We start from the raw sequence: 17,428 nt of genomic DNA on the forward strand, positions 1-17,428 counted from the left end.
AACCTTTACTGAAATAGAACCAAGTACAACCCGTGCGCGGGAACAGTGTGGCTCATTGATGATTCTAACAAATAATTAAATAACGATGTGTGTTTTATTTTCTCCACTTGGAAAACAGTTGCTTTTGTTCTGGGACCGCATGTATGTTAAGTTATTCCTGTTTGCTTCTTTCTTTTTTCACCAACATGTTTGAGAACAAATGGCTGAGAATAAGAGTTGTTGTTGACGTCAAGACAAATCAAATAATTAAAATCCTTAATCATAAAAAAAAATTCTGATTAGCATTCTCAGTATATATCAACTAGAACATCTACGCCTTTATATAGTAGACTTTTAAAAAACATCAAATGGCAGAAAAAATCAATCAGTGGGTTCATAATAAAAGAGAAATGAATAAATGCTCATAAAAATACATTTTCCTGACGCCCTGCAGCAGTACAGTGCTGCTGAGCTCAGGACTCTGCAGTACGGGCAAAGACACACACTGGTGCTTACAGAAATGATGATGTGTGTAAAGGCAATATGGTTAAATGTATGTTAATAAGCAAGATCGTGTGAGGGTGTATGTGGACGTGCTGAAAACTCCAGATGGCAGCGAGGAAGAAGTGCATTTACAGTACGACGCACGAGCGATCGAGAGGCCGGAAGAGGAGGCTGATGATTATGACGCATAATCACTCTGATTAACTTCACGTTTGACTGCTGGAGGTAAATGAATGTTTACCCACACGGCAAACAAGCATCCTCTCACCCCCACCCTCCTCTCCATGCTACACACTCTTCATAGCTGGAGGTTAAAAGAGGACGAGGAGAGAAAAATGCTGACTGTGGCACTTTCTCCGTTGAAGCGTTCGCCATCACTGCTGTCACATCTCACTCGTTACCATGCCAACACCGCTGTCACAGAGTCTTTGCTGTTGGCGCCGCTCTCTGGGTCTGTAGGTCCATTGCAGAAAAATGGCAGATTGACACCGCCTGTACACTGTGAGTGCTTTAGTCAAAACTAGAGATAAAATCTCCTGTTCAAAGTAAAAACTGTACATTTAAAAATACTGTCGTTGTACAGCATTACAAAGTAACAAGAAACTAAACAATGGCAGAATCAAGACTTGGGTAAAGTATTTGCCATGGAGCTGTTGAGAGGGACCTCCTCAAAGTTCTCTAGTTGTCAAAAAAGGCACAGCATGCCTTCAGGGTAATTAGAAACATATCACAATGTATTTGAATAACCATATTGCATAAAGACAATGCTGGGACATCACCCCTTGTGTAAGTTAGGAGCCTTGCCGGGGTATAACGTAGTAATTCAGGAAAGAGATTGAGGTTGGCCGGAAAGCATTTTAGGTAATAGATTGAGGCACTGCTTGAATGACTTTTTCAAGTTCAGAAGAAGAAAGAGACAGCTGTGTTTTAACATGACCGGATGACAGAAATAATTAGCAAATGAAAGTTAAAGGCCCAAACATTTAAATATCTGGCTTTCTTGAGTGACTCAGCTTGTTACTGTACACAACAGTTTTAAATGTTGCAAGACTGGTACAGATGTAGTCTGTAACACGAATGTAGATGGGGCCTATCTTCCACTCCATCACCAACTTGTATGGCGTCCATGGTCAATCATTGACACGATACAAACCAAACTATAATTTCAATGAACAATTATGTGCATTTGAATACAGAACCTGTAGGCAGGGGGACATGATTTAGTTATCAAAAGTTTGAGCAGTCTATGTTTGCGGGTACACCCATTGGCTATCATCTGATGACTTTCGATTATTTATAAGATACAAATAAACTCTTAACTAAGTGAAGCCTGGCTACTTGCAGGCCTAATTATTTTCTCTGAACTCTAACTTTGTTCTCCCATGTAAAAATGGCTAGCCCGATCCCAGAGGCTAATTTGTTGTTGGACCAATAGCCGATGGGTTGCAAACGGAAACGTTCACACAGATGCCTGGTTTGTGTTTTCTGTTTTGCTAAACACTGCTGATCTCTGTTCATAGGCTAATGTTAAGGATGTACACAAAAATACATATATTCAAACTCATTTGGATTTATTTCATTTGATAGGAATATAAAAAACTAGCCTCAATTTACCCTAGCTATAGCAACACAACAGAGCCCGATGCTCATGGGAGTCACTGATGGCTGCAGTCCAAACTCAAGTTGGCGAAAAGCTGTTTAAGGTCAAAGGAATAATTGTTTGACATTTGGTGAACTTTTTGGAAAGAAAAAGGTGTGGGACCAAGAACGTTTGCCATCAAAATAACTGCAGAAAAATGTCCAACTAACCCCTCACATTAAAGTACTGAAACATATAAACCGAATGTCTGCCGCGGTTCGACTTCAGCAGCTCTGCTGTAATCAGTCAGACCCAACTCCCCCTGGAAGAGGCTTCAGTAAACTGGCCGCTCAGATGCTGGGAGAAAAAGTTAACCATGTGTGGAAATGAGTCGGGGAATGGAGGCGGCCTTTCACCGCGATGTCGTACATCAACATGCCAGTGTCATTAAGCACAACCGGGCCCACAGAAACAGCCAAACCCAGCCTTCCTCCATGAAATTACACTGGAAATACAAGACTCGCATTACTGAATCATTTAAACTGTTGCCATTTACATTTAACCAGTCACACTCCTACAGTATATGTGTAGCTCCTGCAGTGGGGGCTGGAGGTGACTGTGCTGAAGTACTACAGTACTGAGGCTCAGCTTTTTTACAAAAAAACACCATGATGTTCTTCAACAGAGCAGATTGGTTAAATCTGAGTTGTATCTTAACAATATGTCCAATTAAACAGGAAATTCCAATGATTTTATGTTAGGCGTATTTAGTATCGGTATTGCTCACTGTCCCTCTCTATCAATAGGAGGGAAGGACTGAGAGCTACATTAGCTTTATGTTGCATTCCACAAATGATTCAAATGTTCACAAAAGCGTAAGAAAAAAATGTATACATGAAAAACAAAATGAAAAAGAAAAAACGTTTATCTACAATGCTCTTAGGATTCCTATCTGTTAGAGGAATAATTCAAGCATAGAATGCACCCACTTCCTCTTCAGCCCCTCTCTGAAACGGCACTGATGCTCACGGTCACATTTCAGACACATCTGTTTGATTTCCTCCCTCTTGCTGCAGTCTACCTTCATTTCATCTGTTGTTACTTCTCAGGCCTTACTCTTCAGTGAAGAGCTAAGAAGCCAAGCTGATGGGGGGTTAATCCCATGCACCAGTGTGTAGACAGAAAACCAGTATGTTGAATTACAGGCCTGAAGAAGCTGAAGGTTGGCTCGGCCCCTGCTGTTGGAAAGCTCAAGGACCTTCGGAGTTCAAACAAGGGGCCAGGGCGAGAGAGTTGAGCCTGGACAGGTGAGGGCGGGGGGGAATGGAGATTTGGATGAGCTACAGCCCCACTCGGGACAGGGGAGGTGACTCATGAAAGTGGGAGGGAACAAAAACCATCTGACTGTCCAATGGAAGTCCTGACAAGAACAAACGCCCATGGCGCAGGTAACCAGGCCACGGCCTCACCTCGAGGATCATGGGACTGTCTTGCAGGAGGAAAAAAAAATGTGACCTCCTTTTCTCTGGTTACATTAAGTAAGGTAATGCTGTGAATAAAAGGACCCTCCTCTTCAATACTGGAGCTACACAAACACAGCAGAGCATGACAAATGATTCGCTGTTTAATTTATTACGCTGCCAGCCGGGAGAATTTGCAGGGATGTTTTGTTCCAGCCTGCTGCGTGGCTTCTCTCTTCTGCCGGCACCTCCCACAGAAGAGCAGCCTCGGAGTTAATTACTGCTGCACTCGTACAAACACATCAAATAGGATTCGTTCTCCGCTATGATAAATCACCACAGACAGAGTCGGTATTAGAACAAACCACTGGATGTTTTTGCCCTGCCCCTCGATACAGCCGTTCAGAGCTGAAGATGCTTCTCAGTCAACACCAAAGAGGAGAGGCCAGTGTGTGTGTGAGTGTCTGTGTGTGTGTAAGAAAGTTTTATCATCTTCAAGGTGACTTTAGGAAGTTTCCTCTTACAGCCAGAGGGAGTTAAGTATAGAACTATGCAAGTACTCTTGTGAATTTCAGCGTGTTAATGAGCAGCGCGTGTGTGTTGTAAAGTACTCCATAGGGGCATAGCAGGCAGCCAGTAAATGCTGTTAAAAACTCAATTTCTGGTTTACGGCCCCTGGAGGAGGCTGTGGACCGTCAGGGTGCCGTTGTGGATCGAGGACATCAATAACCTGCCGCTCACTCCCTCACTCACACACTTCCACATTCATTTTGTACTTTCTTTAACATTTTCCTCCTTAAACTTGGCTAGACTCAGCTATGGATAGGAACTGGCTGGTTCTGAGCTCAGACTGTGAACATGTGTGTGTTTACATGTGTCAGAATGCCTTCAGGTAACTCCAAGAGCCCAAACGCTCTGCTGAAAGTGGTTTGTGTTAGGAACATGTTTTTTTCATCTTGTGTGTCTTACATTAACAATTTTGTAAAAATGCATTTGATATACTTCTAACGGTGTATCAACTGTAGGAAGGCTATACAGACAAGGAGAAAAAAACTGCCAGCTGGTGGATTTGAACCATTGACATTTTGGCTAAGTGGCACTAATGCCCAAATGAAAAGTGTTCACCTTCTTTCGAGCATTAATGTGTTCGGTAGTGCTACATGGCTAGCTTTGTTTGCATGGTTCGTCCGAAATAAACGATAACTGTGATTTCAAGTGAATGAGCTAACAAGCAAGGTATGGTCAGCGCAGACACCTATACCCCCTTCAAATAGTTGGAAAATTAACCCCACTGCAATATCCGCCAAATGCATGCAAATATTTTTGCAGCAACACAAACACGCCAAGAGGTGAAGTTATGCATGACGTGTAAGACCCACCCTGGTGCTGCCGCTGCTGCCTCATGACGTCACCGTTTACGTCGCTGATTTTCTCCCCAACGGCGCTCACTACAACAACAATGGGGACTGCGTCGGGTCGATGATCGTGTTGCTTTTAATCATACGAAGCCAGATTAAATTAAAGTGGACCTATCATGCTATATTTAAATGATATATTGTAGGGCCATACCTATATAAGGTATATTTATACGTTTCTGTTTTCAAAATACCAAACAGATCATGCATTTTAGCCATGCCTCATTTCGCTCTATGTGCTGTTTGCTGTCTACGGGTCTGATTCTGCTGACCACGCCCCCCTGCAGGAGAGGTGAGCCGTGCTCTGATCAGCTGCTGGGCTGTCAGAAGAGGGGGAGAAAAAGAGATCTCCGTCCTCCGTGTTTTATTATATAGAGTCGTTATTCATTTGTTTTAAAGCTCAATAAATAACAAAGAAGACCTTTGACCGGCACTTTTCTAATTTTGTCCGGAAGATTTAAACTTTAACGGACATCTTGACCGGCGAAAAAACTGAAACTCTGCCGCACGGTCCCCTCGTTCCTTGGAAGAGGCGGAGAGGTGGGTGTTTGTCATCTGCTGGTGGACTAACCGGAGAGAATTACAGTGCTTGCCTCGACGGGGAGGGATTGCATTGAATTAAAGCAGCGGGAGCAAACGCTTGCCTCGGGGAGGGAGAAAAAAAGCCACAGCGGAGACTAAACAGAAGGGTAACCATGGTAACTATGGGCGGGAAGTCTTCTTCGCTGCTTTTGTGGCAGACTACAGCGCCACTTACAGGCCTGGCATATGTACTACAGCGTCTCCAGCGCTTTCGAGCGGCAATGGCCGGCCGTGGCCCAACCCCACATTCCCCTGATAGGTGGAGAGTTGGCCCAATAGCCGTAGCGCCACTTCTGTGACGTCATAGAAGGGTTCAAATCTGCATGATAGGTCCCCTTTAAATAACGACTTCTCCAACCTTATACTTTTCTCCAGAGTGCCGTGGTTCATTGTTTATTAATGTGTTTCAGCGGCATTTACCGACTACTGCAGTGCTGGCTGCTCCTCCACGGGAGTTTATTCTCCCGTTAAGTCACACGGCAGCGGCCGCTGTAAAGTATTCACTGTCCGACTGTCACACAAGCAGCTGATACATATCCCCAGTTCCCCTTAAGTGAATGTGTTTCAGTCTGAATTGACGCTGTTTGGCATCACAACGCTGTTATGAAAGTTTCTCTGGTATAAAATGGGTGATGTTAGCATAGCAATCAAAGCTAAACTGACTATCTTGACTACTTGTTGTTGCTATCCTATTGTGGCATAAGAAATGGGAGGGAAAAGTTATTCATGTTGTAACTTCTGTGATGTGTATACATATTTGTGAAAAATCAAAGGAAAACAAAACACCAAGTCTCTTAGTAAGGCATTGATCCTTCACAAGGTGATGATCCTAAAACATTGGTCAAGAATCACCCATAGGTGTCCCACTTCTTTGAAAAGTAACTGTAAATGCCATATGTATGATATAATTGACATCATGTTCATCAAGCCACCATTCAGAACTTTCTCGAGCCCTGTACGGATGCATCTGCATTCATGATGTTTCTCTGCTCTGCACAATTGAAAGACGGAACAGAGCCTGACATTCTGCACCAGATAATAAAAATAAATCTGTCTCCGTTTCGCCCTGCAGCTTCCCGCGTCCGTACTGTGTTAGCATACTGTCGTGCTCAGCTCTCAGAGTCAGCTGTGTTTATCTGAGCCAGCGGAGCGTGAATCCTGCGATAGCGTTCGAGCAGCGTCAGAGGTTTTGATGTTCTTATCGCCCCGGCTGAGCGTGGCTAAGGGCCCGCCGGACATCAAGCATCTCCGTTACACCGCAGGTCATTTGTTACAGTAGACTCAATCTAATATCTGGTCAGCAAGTGGACAGCTCCCACAGAGGCTCATCCATCCCCACATCAGCAGACACATCTGTGATTCCCACTATGATAACGCGCACAGAGCCAGAGTAGGAGTAGTAAGCATCTTTTATAGTTTTGTTTCAATGGTAATTGCTAAACCACTCAGAGATCAGGAAGGTACTTCCTTGGATAAATACCGAGTATGTATACAGTTGTACTCCATTTTATTTACAAGTATGAGTAGAAAAACTATGGATAGAAAACCTCCTGAAATCCTCAAAGTCTCAAAAATGAAAGCCAGCTTGAAGTGCCAAAGTTATATTTCATTTTGCCTCAAAGTTTTTGCTACTGTTTATTTCACTTTGCGTTAAAGCCAAACTGTGTAACTTTTTTAAACAGACAAAGTTAAAGCTTGAACATATAGAGTGCCACAGTGATGCGTCCTAAAACCCATAAATCTATCGATTAGATTTATGATTAGAAAATTATAAAAGTAGGGTAGACATGTGGAGATTATCCGACTGAACAAAACGTGATCCGTCTCTTAAATGTGTGTCAACCACAGACCTTATTTCGAGCTATTTTCCAAAATCCTATGGAGAAATTGAATTTGTTTTTTTGTGGAAGGAACCCATGCGCAGCTTACTTCCGGGTTTTAGGACGTGTCACTGTGGCACTCTATTGCAACAGTATAACAAGATATGTCAAATACTTTACAGACACTGAAATACCTCAAGACCAAAACATCAAGCAATTGTGAGAATCAGTTTTGTTATTATTGTTTTGTTTTTTTAAAAGTGTTTTGGGTAGTATCTGCCCTGTTGGCAATGCCAGATTTGATGAAAATGGTAAAAACACGTGTGCTGAAGTAATCAGGTTTATGCCCAGATGATGACACACTAAAGTAAAAGAGCAAAATGTGACACAAGATGCTCAGCCATGTCTGCTGGAGTTTGAACCTGTTATTTCAGAGAACATCTACAGTATACAGCTACGCCTCACAGCTAAAACGTTTAATATTCTTTTAATCTTCTAACACGCTGATTCTATAAATATTTCACTGGTCAGTTGCAAAGCGCTCCTCTTGTAGCGTGTCATGATTCAGAGGCCTGCAAGCGACTATCAGATGAAGTTTTACATGCTGTCTCTGATGGCTGAATGTGATTTGTTTTGATCCCTCGCTGTCTCTGTGGGTGACAGATAACGGGTGTCAACCAGCCTGACTACATCTCCACCACAGACAGATTACCTGCCTCGGCTCGCTATGACACACTACCAAGCTCCACGAGAGGAAAATAAAATCATGAAAGAAAGTAAATCCATACCTCGCAAACGTAAATGAAACACATAATGGAGCTTATCCACACATGCAAATTCTTGGACAAGTAATATGTTCATGAGAGTTGACAAAGTAAAAGATCTTAATGTTCTGTTGAAAAAGATCTACGGTTTGTTTCCTAAAGGGGACGTGGACTGTGTGTTACTGACCTGCTTGAACAGAGAATGGCTTCTCCAGTAGGAAGATTGTCTGTTTCCAGTGTGTCTTTGTTGCCTGAGGACCCGTGGAGAACATCACCTAGTGCAACATAGTGAGAAAAAAACAGCATTGACGTCATAAATAACGCTCGTAACAGCTAGGAGCACTTTGTCACATTGTGGATTTTGCAAAAACTAAACCACTTTTAAATGCTTAAGCACATCAAATCTATTTTTAGCAATGGACCACTTTTTTAATTAAATTTGGTTAAGTTTCTGGAAAAATCGACAGAAAACAATAGCAATGAGCCCTAATTTGAGCACATAAGCAACCATGCTATCCAGAATCATGTAGTTTCTTGTGAGCCCATATTCAATAGTTACAGAGAGCAATACAATTTAAAAATGTATTTTATTTATAAGTAGTTCTTGTGTAAAGATGATATTTTTTAGGAATAAAGAAAGGAAGAAGAAGAATAAACCTGTTTTTAAAAACAGGAAAACCTACTGGAGATCCTGAATGAGTATTGTTCAGCTTTAAAAGGAACAGCACCAGTCCTTGGTATCAATCTTCTACTTTGTGGTGTCTGTTACAGTCAATCCACTCTTACACTTCTGTGTCTAAACCTTTATAGCCTAGCCTGCACTGCAAAAGAAACCTAACCTGCATTTATAAAGCAAACAGATAATAACATGATACATAGTTGCCCCTTTAGTTTTCTGGATGATCCATAGTATGCAGTTTGAGTCTCAGGTACAAAAGGCATATCTGTATTGCTCACGGAGCTTGGCATCGGCTGTTCCAACTGGCCGGCTCTGTTGGGTAAGTGCTTATATCAGCAGTCGGCTAGGACGCCCGTCGATTGCCTGCGAACGCCTCAGGGAGGAGGGACACGCTAAAGCGTGAACATAATTGAGTTTCCGTTAAATGGCTTGGCTGTTGCCAATGCTGCTTACCTTGTTGCTGCAGCCTTTGTCAAAGAAAATGTCAAAGTAGCCGACAATTGCCTGCAATGAAATATGAGGGGCGTGTTAGAATGTGACAGTATAATAAACATCTGGATTTGTTTGACTACATTGCAACCCTGACATGCAGAGCTGAGAGAGGCAGGAGGCAGAACAACTCTCAGGGTTTTAATGAGCAATGTAAGCTAAATGAGCTGCTGTGTTTAGGAAGAAGGCAGTAAAACCAAACTGAGAATAACATTCACCCTCAATTATTTACAGGTATCTTTACACTACTTACCAACCCTAAAGACAAATAGGAATTTTGGTTAGTTGGCATTTCACTTGCCATGCTCACCATGTCATTGTGTGTGTGTGTGTGTGTGTGTGTGTGTGTGTGTGTGTGTGTGTGTGTGTGTGTGTGTGTGTGTGTGTGTGTGTGTGTGTGTGTGTGTGTGTGTGTGTGTGTGTGTGTGTGTGTGTGTGTGTGTGTGTGTGTGTGTGTGTGTGTGTGTGTGTGTGTGTGTGTGTGTGTGTGTGTGTGTGTGTGTGTGTGTGTGTGTGTGTGTGTGTGTGTGTGTGTGTGGAGAACTTTATTGGCTACCCAGTTAAAGAGACAGTGGGTATTGACTCATGTGAGAACTGCACTCTGCAACCCTCCTTCCTCTCCAAACCAACGTGGTTTCTCCTTTAGGCTGAGTCAACAACAACTTTGCTCACCTGGGAGGCTTGTCATTGTACAAAAGAAACAAATTATGAGGCAGCCGGCAACAACATAAAGGCAATTTTGCTGACGAAAAAAAAAGGTTGGTATGTGAAATTAGCAAAGGTGGCAACTTTGGTGACAGCGTTGCAGCAGTGTGAAAACTGAGGGGGAACAAAATACCAATGTGGTTTTGTTCCAACTGAATATGATTGTGTGTTCAGCTGAATAATGCTTACTAGGGTAAAGCTAATTACAGAACTGACATATCTATGCTCCATTATTAAAGAATCAATTTAAATGTTGATAAGAGTTTTGAAAACCAAGTAAGGAGTAACTAACTAGTCTGAAACTCAAAAAAGCTTATTTTGTTGTTAGATGTGACCAAAAATGATACAATTATGTACCTTCATATTGGGTTTTAAATGTCACTAATTGCCTTATTGGAAATGGTGTCTTAATTGAAAAATATACAGTCTACTGATGTGGATTTACAGAGCTATAAACACAACTGAGTGAAAACCAATTCACACATCCAAAACAAACTGAGGGAAGGTCCAGGGCCAGAGTGCCTGCAGGTGACCGTTGTCAGATATGTGAGGTAAAAACTAGCCCCCAGGCTCGTTTTCCTCCCCCCACTGGAGGAAGAGAGGCACTCTATCAATCTCAGGAGCGCACTTGTAGTGGCAATGATGCAGAACTAATAGCTTTTAATCCTGACGCAGCTGACAACTTGGAGGCCAGCTCTCCGAGACAAAGAAGAGCCGAATCAATGCAAGAGAGGGAGAGCGCAAAGCAGAGGGACAGAAGAGAGGAAAGGGAGAGGCAAAGACAGGAAATAACACAAGAAAATGTGAAGAAATGTTAAAAAAATTGTGGAAACCAGGATAGGGGAGGTGGCTATAAGAAAATATAAAGGCTGTGGAAGTGGTTTCTTTTTTACAGGGTTTCCTATTGAATTGTATCACTTTGAGAAGCTAAATCCAATACCATCTGTTCACAGCTTCTGTAAAAGTCTCACAAATTCTATTTTTAAAAAAGGTGCACGCAAAAAGAGCTTATTTTCACAAAGCATTCACATACAGCACACATAAATATACACACATGCAGACTTGATAATCACGATGCCATCAGAAGCCATGTTCAACACACTCCCGCACAGAGGCTTCAATCAACCTTTATCGACTGAGACAGGTGGGGGCGGCGCGCTAACTCACAACTAAACCGCCAGAAAAGAACCCAAAGTGGATAAAAGAGCATGTCAACCCAATGCAATTATGGCTTTTAATGAACGTTACAGAGACGCTCGGTACTGAGGTAATTAGGAAATTAGCAGTAATTACTCGTCAGGCAGAGCGGATTCACCTCTCTCAGCCGGAGAGGCAGAGATCATCCTCAACGCGCCTCGCTGATGACAACGCCTCGTAAGCGAGATTGATTGTCACTTCTGCGTTGTGCAACTTTCACACGAGCAGCGAGACGGGCAATTAACATTTAGGCCACAGAGTGAAACTTGCAAATACAAAGCCAGCGGAGAAGTTGGGCGCCTTACTGCTCCATTAAAATGACATTGAAAAGAATAAAAAGGTATGCCACTTCCTCAGGCATAACACACAGAGAGGTAAAAGACCTTGATGACTCACAGCTGATACAAACAGGACAAAGCCTACAGTAGGTGATCACAGGCTTGTATTGCTTTTGTTTAAAAGTTGTCTGAGGGAAGAGTTTTTGTCAAATTTCTTGGGGGCCCTTTAAAGGGATTTAATGGAGTCTTTTACGGCTCGCAGTAAAACGGTACAACTTTAAATCCAGCTGTTATTCAACTGCAGCTATCCTTGCTTGATAAGATTTAAAAGCAACTGTGTAAAAAAAACAGTAAATGTGCTGTATTACCAAAACAATGAGCTAAAAGAGAATTTCCGTAAAGAAGCAGGGTTGGCGCTCATTTCCCCTTTTTTCACTATAAGCAGCCCTTTCCCATTTCACAGTCATATGATGTATTGTTTAAAAGTAGGTCTGTCAAGATTCATCTAGAAACCTTAACGCCTTTCAAAAAAATGAACGCAAAATAATAACATTACCAAACTTCCTACCGTGATTACAGCACGGATGTTTACAATGAATTTCATGGCAAAGAAAGCCGAGAAATTGGCGGTGACTGGAGACCACTGGACATCAGTAAGAACCATCTCTGCCTCGGTGTAACTGCACACCTAATCCATGACAAATGTTTGTCACAAACCCGTTCTCCTTAGGTGAGGGAAAAACGGTGGAGAGGCGTTTTTTCCAATCCAAGTGATAACCAGTTTCTTGAAGTTGCACAGGAGTGGTACATAGCTGACAGGGTAACCACTGTAAGAGCAGATAGTGCTTGCAGTTTAAAAGTGGTACCAAAAATGCTACCAAACAAGCACATGCCCCGTGTAGCGCATATTGTACAGAGCAGTGGCTTTCCATAACGGCATCTTTGTCGATGCTTTAGCTAAGTGCCGGAACATTTTAGGACTTGATGCCAATAATTAAGAAAACATCTTATAACAAGGTATAAATAAAAAAAACGTATTTCTCTTACCAGTTTGTCGTGTATGTTTTATTACAACAGCACACGTGTATTTACTAGCGCTTTAAACTAGTGATCAATCATTCATTTGTAATCGATTGACACCACTAGTAAAAATGAATGCAGTCTTGTTATACGTTTTATTGTTTTTATATAAATGATCAACCCTGTTATTATCTAATAATTCCTGTCCTCTTTGACAGATTGAGGCCTCTATATCCGAGCACATGATGGAAGAAGGGAGGGTTAAAGAAGCAAAAGAGACGGACAGACATTAGAAGGAGAAGAAAGGGTCAACTTAAAACAGAGACACATACACACACCAAAACAGCACAAATCAGAATGAGAGCTTTTCATTTTCATCAGCATCTAGCCTTGGGCCCCCGGCTCTGTCTGTGATAAGTGATGACAGTGGGCTTCCTGGCGGCCCACTGAGGGGGCTCCACACTGCAGCTCTCCGGCCCCCATTCTCTGAGAAGAGCGGGGGGGGAAATTAATAATTATCATCATGGATAACACCAACAGGGAGCAATTCATCATCGCTCCCCTTTCGCCCGGCTGTGTGTCAGCGAGCTGCGTGGCCCGGCCAGATACTATTATACGACGTAGGGAGGGGGGTAGGGGGGAGGTAATGGGAGGGACGCTGAGGGGGAGGGAGGGAGCGGGAGAAGAGGGGGCTAATGCGCTTTTGATGGGGTTTATCCAGGCGTGGAGGCTTCAAGCACGACCGCCTCACAGGCGTGTTGGTGTGAATACAACCCCCCCCCCCACCAACGTCCTCTATCTCCCACTCATCCAGCGACTGCTGCCACTCCGGTGAGGTGGAGCACCAATCAGCCTCGGCTACAGCACACCTCCAGCCGGACATTGGTGTTGCCTCTCAGCATTTTGTTTACCGTGACAGTTACAGTAGGGCCAGATTCACACAGCTGGCTGGGGTAAGCTGCATCACTGAGCTTTGTTCAGGTAATCCCAAGGAATTAAAACACTGGAATTTTTATTAAACCATCTCAAATTCTTCCCTTTGATGAACAAATGTAACCAAACAGAAGAGAAATTCTTATAGCCACCTCATGGTCAACTTGCCATATTGGTGCTTGATAAACAGACAGTATCAGAAGCAAGAAGATGATTTGTGTCTGTAAGTTTCCAATAGTGGTATTCACCCATCACCACTATTGGTAAAGGCTAAGTTTCCTACAGCAGCTATGCACTTTAGCTATAGCTATACAGCTACAGGGATTCCAGATGACAGCTGTCTATGTTATGATTTGGAGAGTTGTGGGTGGCTAATGCTCCTTTCCATGATGTTTGCAGTTCTTTACAATCCCAACTATCCCTTACCATTCACGTGGTGAGGGATACTTGGCACTTGTCACAAGTATTTTAAGCCACCTAAATAAATGCTGGATCCTAATAACCCTGACAATATTGTTTATATGGGAAGAAATCTTCTCATCTTAGAAATTCAGAATTTTTTTCGAGCTGTTTTCTCCGGGGTTCAACTAGCATCTTGGTTGTAGGTTCCTGAAGGTCCCTGGTGTGGTGTCTCTGGTGTGCCACACAACACAACATATTATCACAAGCCCTCAGCCCACTTCTATTATGAACCCGGATTCGGTAAAGACAAAAACCATTACCGTTTGTCACTAGAAATGTTGAAGACTTGCCTTAAAATATAAAAGAGTACTACAGGTTTAAGGGATGCATTCTAAAAAAGTTGTCTCATGATGCATAGTTTTAAAAAAAAGGTTCTAGGTTGATGTGGAAGAACCAGAGATATGGTATTTTTAAATGCATCCATTATTTTCCTTGTCAAAACTTTGCACATACATTACCAACAATGGAATAAGACTGTAAGACTAGCACCATTGGATAATTCCAATGCTTGACAACGGAACGACTGTTGAGCAATTCCACCATGTAATATTCTTGAGCAAATAACAGTGAACAAGCAGTATGCTTATGGAAGAGCTGTAAACGGACGATGTGCAAATCGTTCACTTTAATTGTATTCTCGGATGTTGATATAAATCAACAGATGAGTAAATAGCCTGCTGAAACAATTCTTGTTTACAGTTAGGTGATACACTTCATCTGAATACTATACTGTCAAGAGTTAAAGAGTATTTTTCCCTATTAACAATTCCCTTCTTAATGTGCAGAAAGTCAACCTTGAAGGTGACGAGTGCCTGCCCCGTGAGTCCAGAAGGCCACCCCCCCCACACACAATTTAAATTTGATGGAAAGCAGGTGAAAGATGGATTGCAGAGACTTTTTCCTCTGTAGCTCGACAGTAGCTACATCAGCAGCAGTGAGACAGCAGTGAGACAGCAGTGTCAGAATTAATTACAGACAGGAACTTATTCTCTCCCGCCACACCATCAGCATACATCATTTTCAGCCTCTGGGAAGGGATGAGGCTCTTTTTCTACCTGATCTACAGTTAAGGTAAATGGATCACAGAGCTGTAGGGGCTTAAACAAAAAAAAGGTATAGATGCCCTGAGAGAATTTCTGATCCAAGTTTTGATAAAACTTTCAGCACTTGCACAGTATATGACGTTTTAAGCTTTACGATTTGCAAAGGTAGATTGGATGTACAGCATACACGATGCAGAACATGTGATATGTAAAAAGGGGAGGCAAGAAAAAGAAGGATTAAAAAAAATGCAAGAGCGAGAGGATCTGTCTTGTGCGTGAACGGCGCAGACGCAGGGGTTGTGCTGTTCATTTAATGCAAGGTTAGGCAGGCTGAGCTGATGAATGGACTGTCGGCGGGAGAACAAAAGCAGGCGCTCCATCACAGGAAGAGAGGCGCAGCAGCTCTCCCTCACCCATCCTCGAGCACTGGTCCAGGAGCGGTTTACCCTTCACACACCCTAACCTTAAATACTACTGAGGAGCTGCAGCCAATACTGACTGCAGATCAGTATCTTTATGGTAGCATCACCCCACTCCTGCAGGTCAATAATCCGTCTGTAAATCCTGAGACACGCAGGCTGGATACTGCAGGCGAGTATCTAAAATGTGGACAATTGATAACTTCTACACAGAATACCTGCATTGTAAAAGCCAGAAAGAGCTGGATTAAACAAGTATGATAGCACGAGCCAATGATAAATCATATACACCAAGACACATACATTACATGCTCTTTTAACAGAGGGCGATTGCAAGCGTGAAATTGCAGCGAGAAAGCACAAAGTGGTTGTGCATCTAAAAAATCTAAGAAAATAAAAATAAAAAACTGAAAAATAACGGCTCTGTGCCATGCGGTCTTCATCATCTGTTTTGCTGCAGAACCCCTAACATGACTGTACTTACGTCCTATATATAGAAACTGGATGTTTTCAATTACAGAGACGAAAAGACAGGAAAAATGAGAGGATGTTTACAAATCCCATTAAATTCACTGGCCTTATCCAGGGAGCACAGGCCAGATAATAACCACCTATTGATTATCCATTAAACCAATACACCAGACAGTGCAGTAACTCTGCAGCACGACACAAAGCTGCTCCAACACAACGGGCTTTTCTACCGGCAGATCACTTCTCACAGTGCAGAGCGGCAGAGGCTGCAGTCGTGAGGCTGTTCTGTAGACGGAGAGAAATGTGCCGCTGTGAGAAGTTCAGGGGAAGTGGGTTAGGATGGCTGGGGGCGGTTTATAGGGGCTGCCAGCACCTCACCAAATAGACTCATAAACCATTCTCCATGCTTTGGTGCCTGCAGCTGACCCTCACTGAGGACACGCCATGCAATCTGCGTTGGTCAAGCTGACCGACACGACACACCACAGCTCACAGGTTCAGCCAGGGTTCAGATGACACCATTTTCTGATTGTGTTTTAAGTGAGTCAAATGGTTAAATAGGGCTTGATTTGGTGAACAAGTTGGAGATGTTGTCGGTTAACAGGGATGAATTATCTTTGAAATCCCTTAAACATCTGTTAAAAGGATGTAATGATATAGTTAGTTAATTTGTGAACATAAGTTATTCATTTGAGAACACACATTTGGTAATTAAAGAAAACAAATGTGTTTCTCCCCTAAGACTTATCAGGCTGTGTAAAAAACATTTTAATCAGATTTTTCAAGCCCTATTATGCTAATTGTATTGTGTTCCTCTACTGTGACATGTTTCCATGCTTTAATGTTCAAAAAGGACTTTATTTTTAAACTATTTCTTAGCTAAACTACAGTATACAGTAATGGCTACCTTTTGTCTGAAGACTTCAGAAATTGTTGAATTTGGTTCAAGTGTGAGGCAAGTATGTACAAGTGGAAAAGGCTGAAACATAAAGAATAACTCAGCTTTGGTTCAGTGGCTGTATAACCAGGACAATAATCCACAAGCCAGGCCGACACATTTTTAACACACTGCAACTATTTCAGGCTCCAGTGTGAGATTGTGATCGTGCAGGCGAGTGTGTGTTGGTGTGTTTCAGAGAATGACAGGGCGAGCAGGCTGTGAACATTCACTATGTTGTTGTATGACATGTAATTCAGAGTCACATTAGCCTCACTGCTCTGATTCGATTTGAAACTCTATTAAATATCCAACTGACAAAAATCCTCTTAAATACAGAAACATAATCCATCAACATGAGCTGACTGATGTCTCTGCTGGTCGTACTGCCTTGTTCCTTTCACACAACATCTCTGATAAATGACAGGAGGTCACAGTGGATGTGCAAACTTCTGTTTCAGGTCATTTTTCTTGTGTAGCCCTTAATGTTTAACGTTTGGACTAAATCTGAATTTAAAAAGAAGTTGCCAAGGAAAAAATAAAGACAAAATCTTATAAAAAGTTCTTCCAATGTTTTGTATTAGAGACCGTAGCAACATTTCAAAGTATAAAATGCTATATACAATTAAGCCCTAATGTCACATGGGTAGTGTTTTTTTTACTGTAGAGGCACTGCATGCCGTTATCAGACA

At 42.4% G+C, this 17,428-nt stretch overlaps 1 protein-coding gene across 2 annotated transcripts in view; it reads right to left on the minus strand.

Annotated features, from left to right (window-relative positions):
• The window catches only part of prmt3 (protein arginine methyltransferase 3), a 61,577-nt gene that overhangs the window by 874 nt on the left and 43,275 nt on the right, over positions 1 to 17,428 (minus strand). For both annotated transcript variants that reach the window (XM_034116968.1, XM_034116967.1), the window contains exons 14-15: positions 9,236 to 9,286; positions 8,291 to 8,378 (exon numbers count right to left, since the gene is read on the minus strand). In XM_034116968.1, the coding sequence (XP_033972859.1) occupies positions 8,291 to 8,378; positions 9,236 to 9,286 (139 nt within the window). The remainder of the gene's footprint in view (positions 1 to 8,290; positions 8,379 to 9,235; positions 9,287 to 17,428) is intronic.

The sequence above is a fragment of the Trematomus bernacchii genome, unplaced genomic scaffold, assembly GCF_902827165.1.
Source record: "Trematomus bernacchii unplaced genomic scaffold, fTreBer1.1, whole genome shotgun sequence".
Lineage (NCBI taxonomy): Eukaryota > Metazoa > Chordata > Actinopteri > Perciformes > Nototheniidae > Trematomus > Trematomus bernacchii.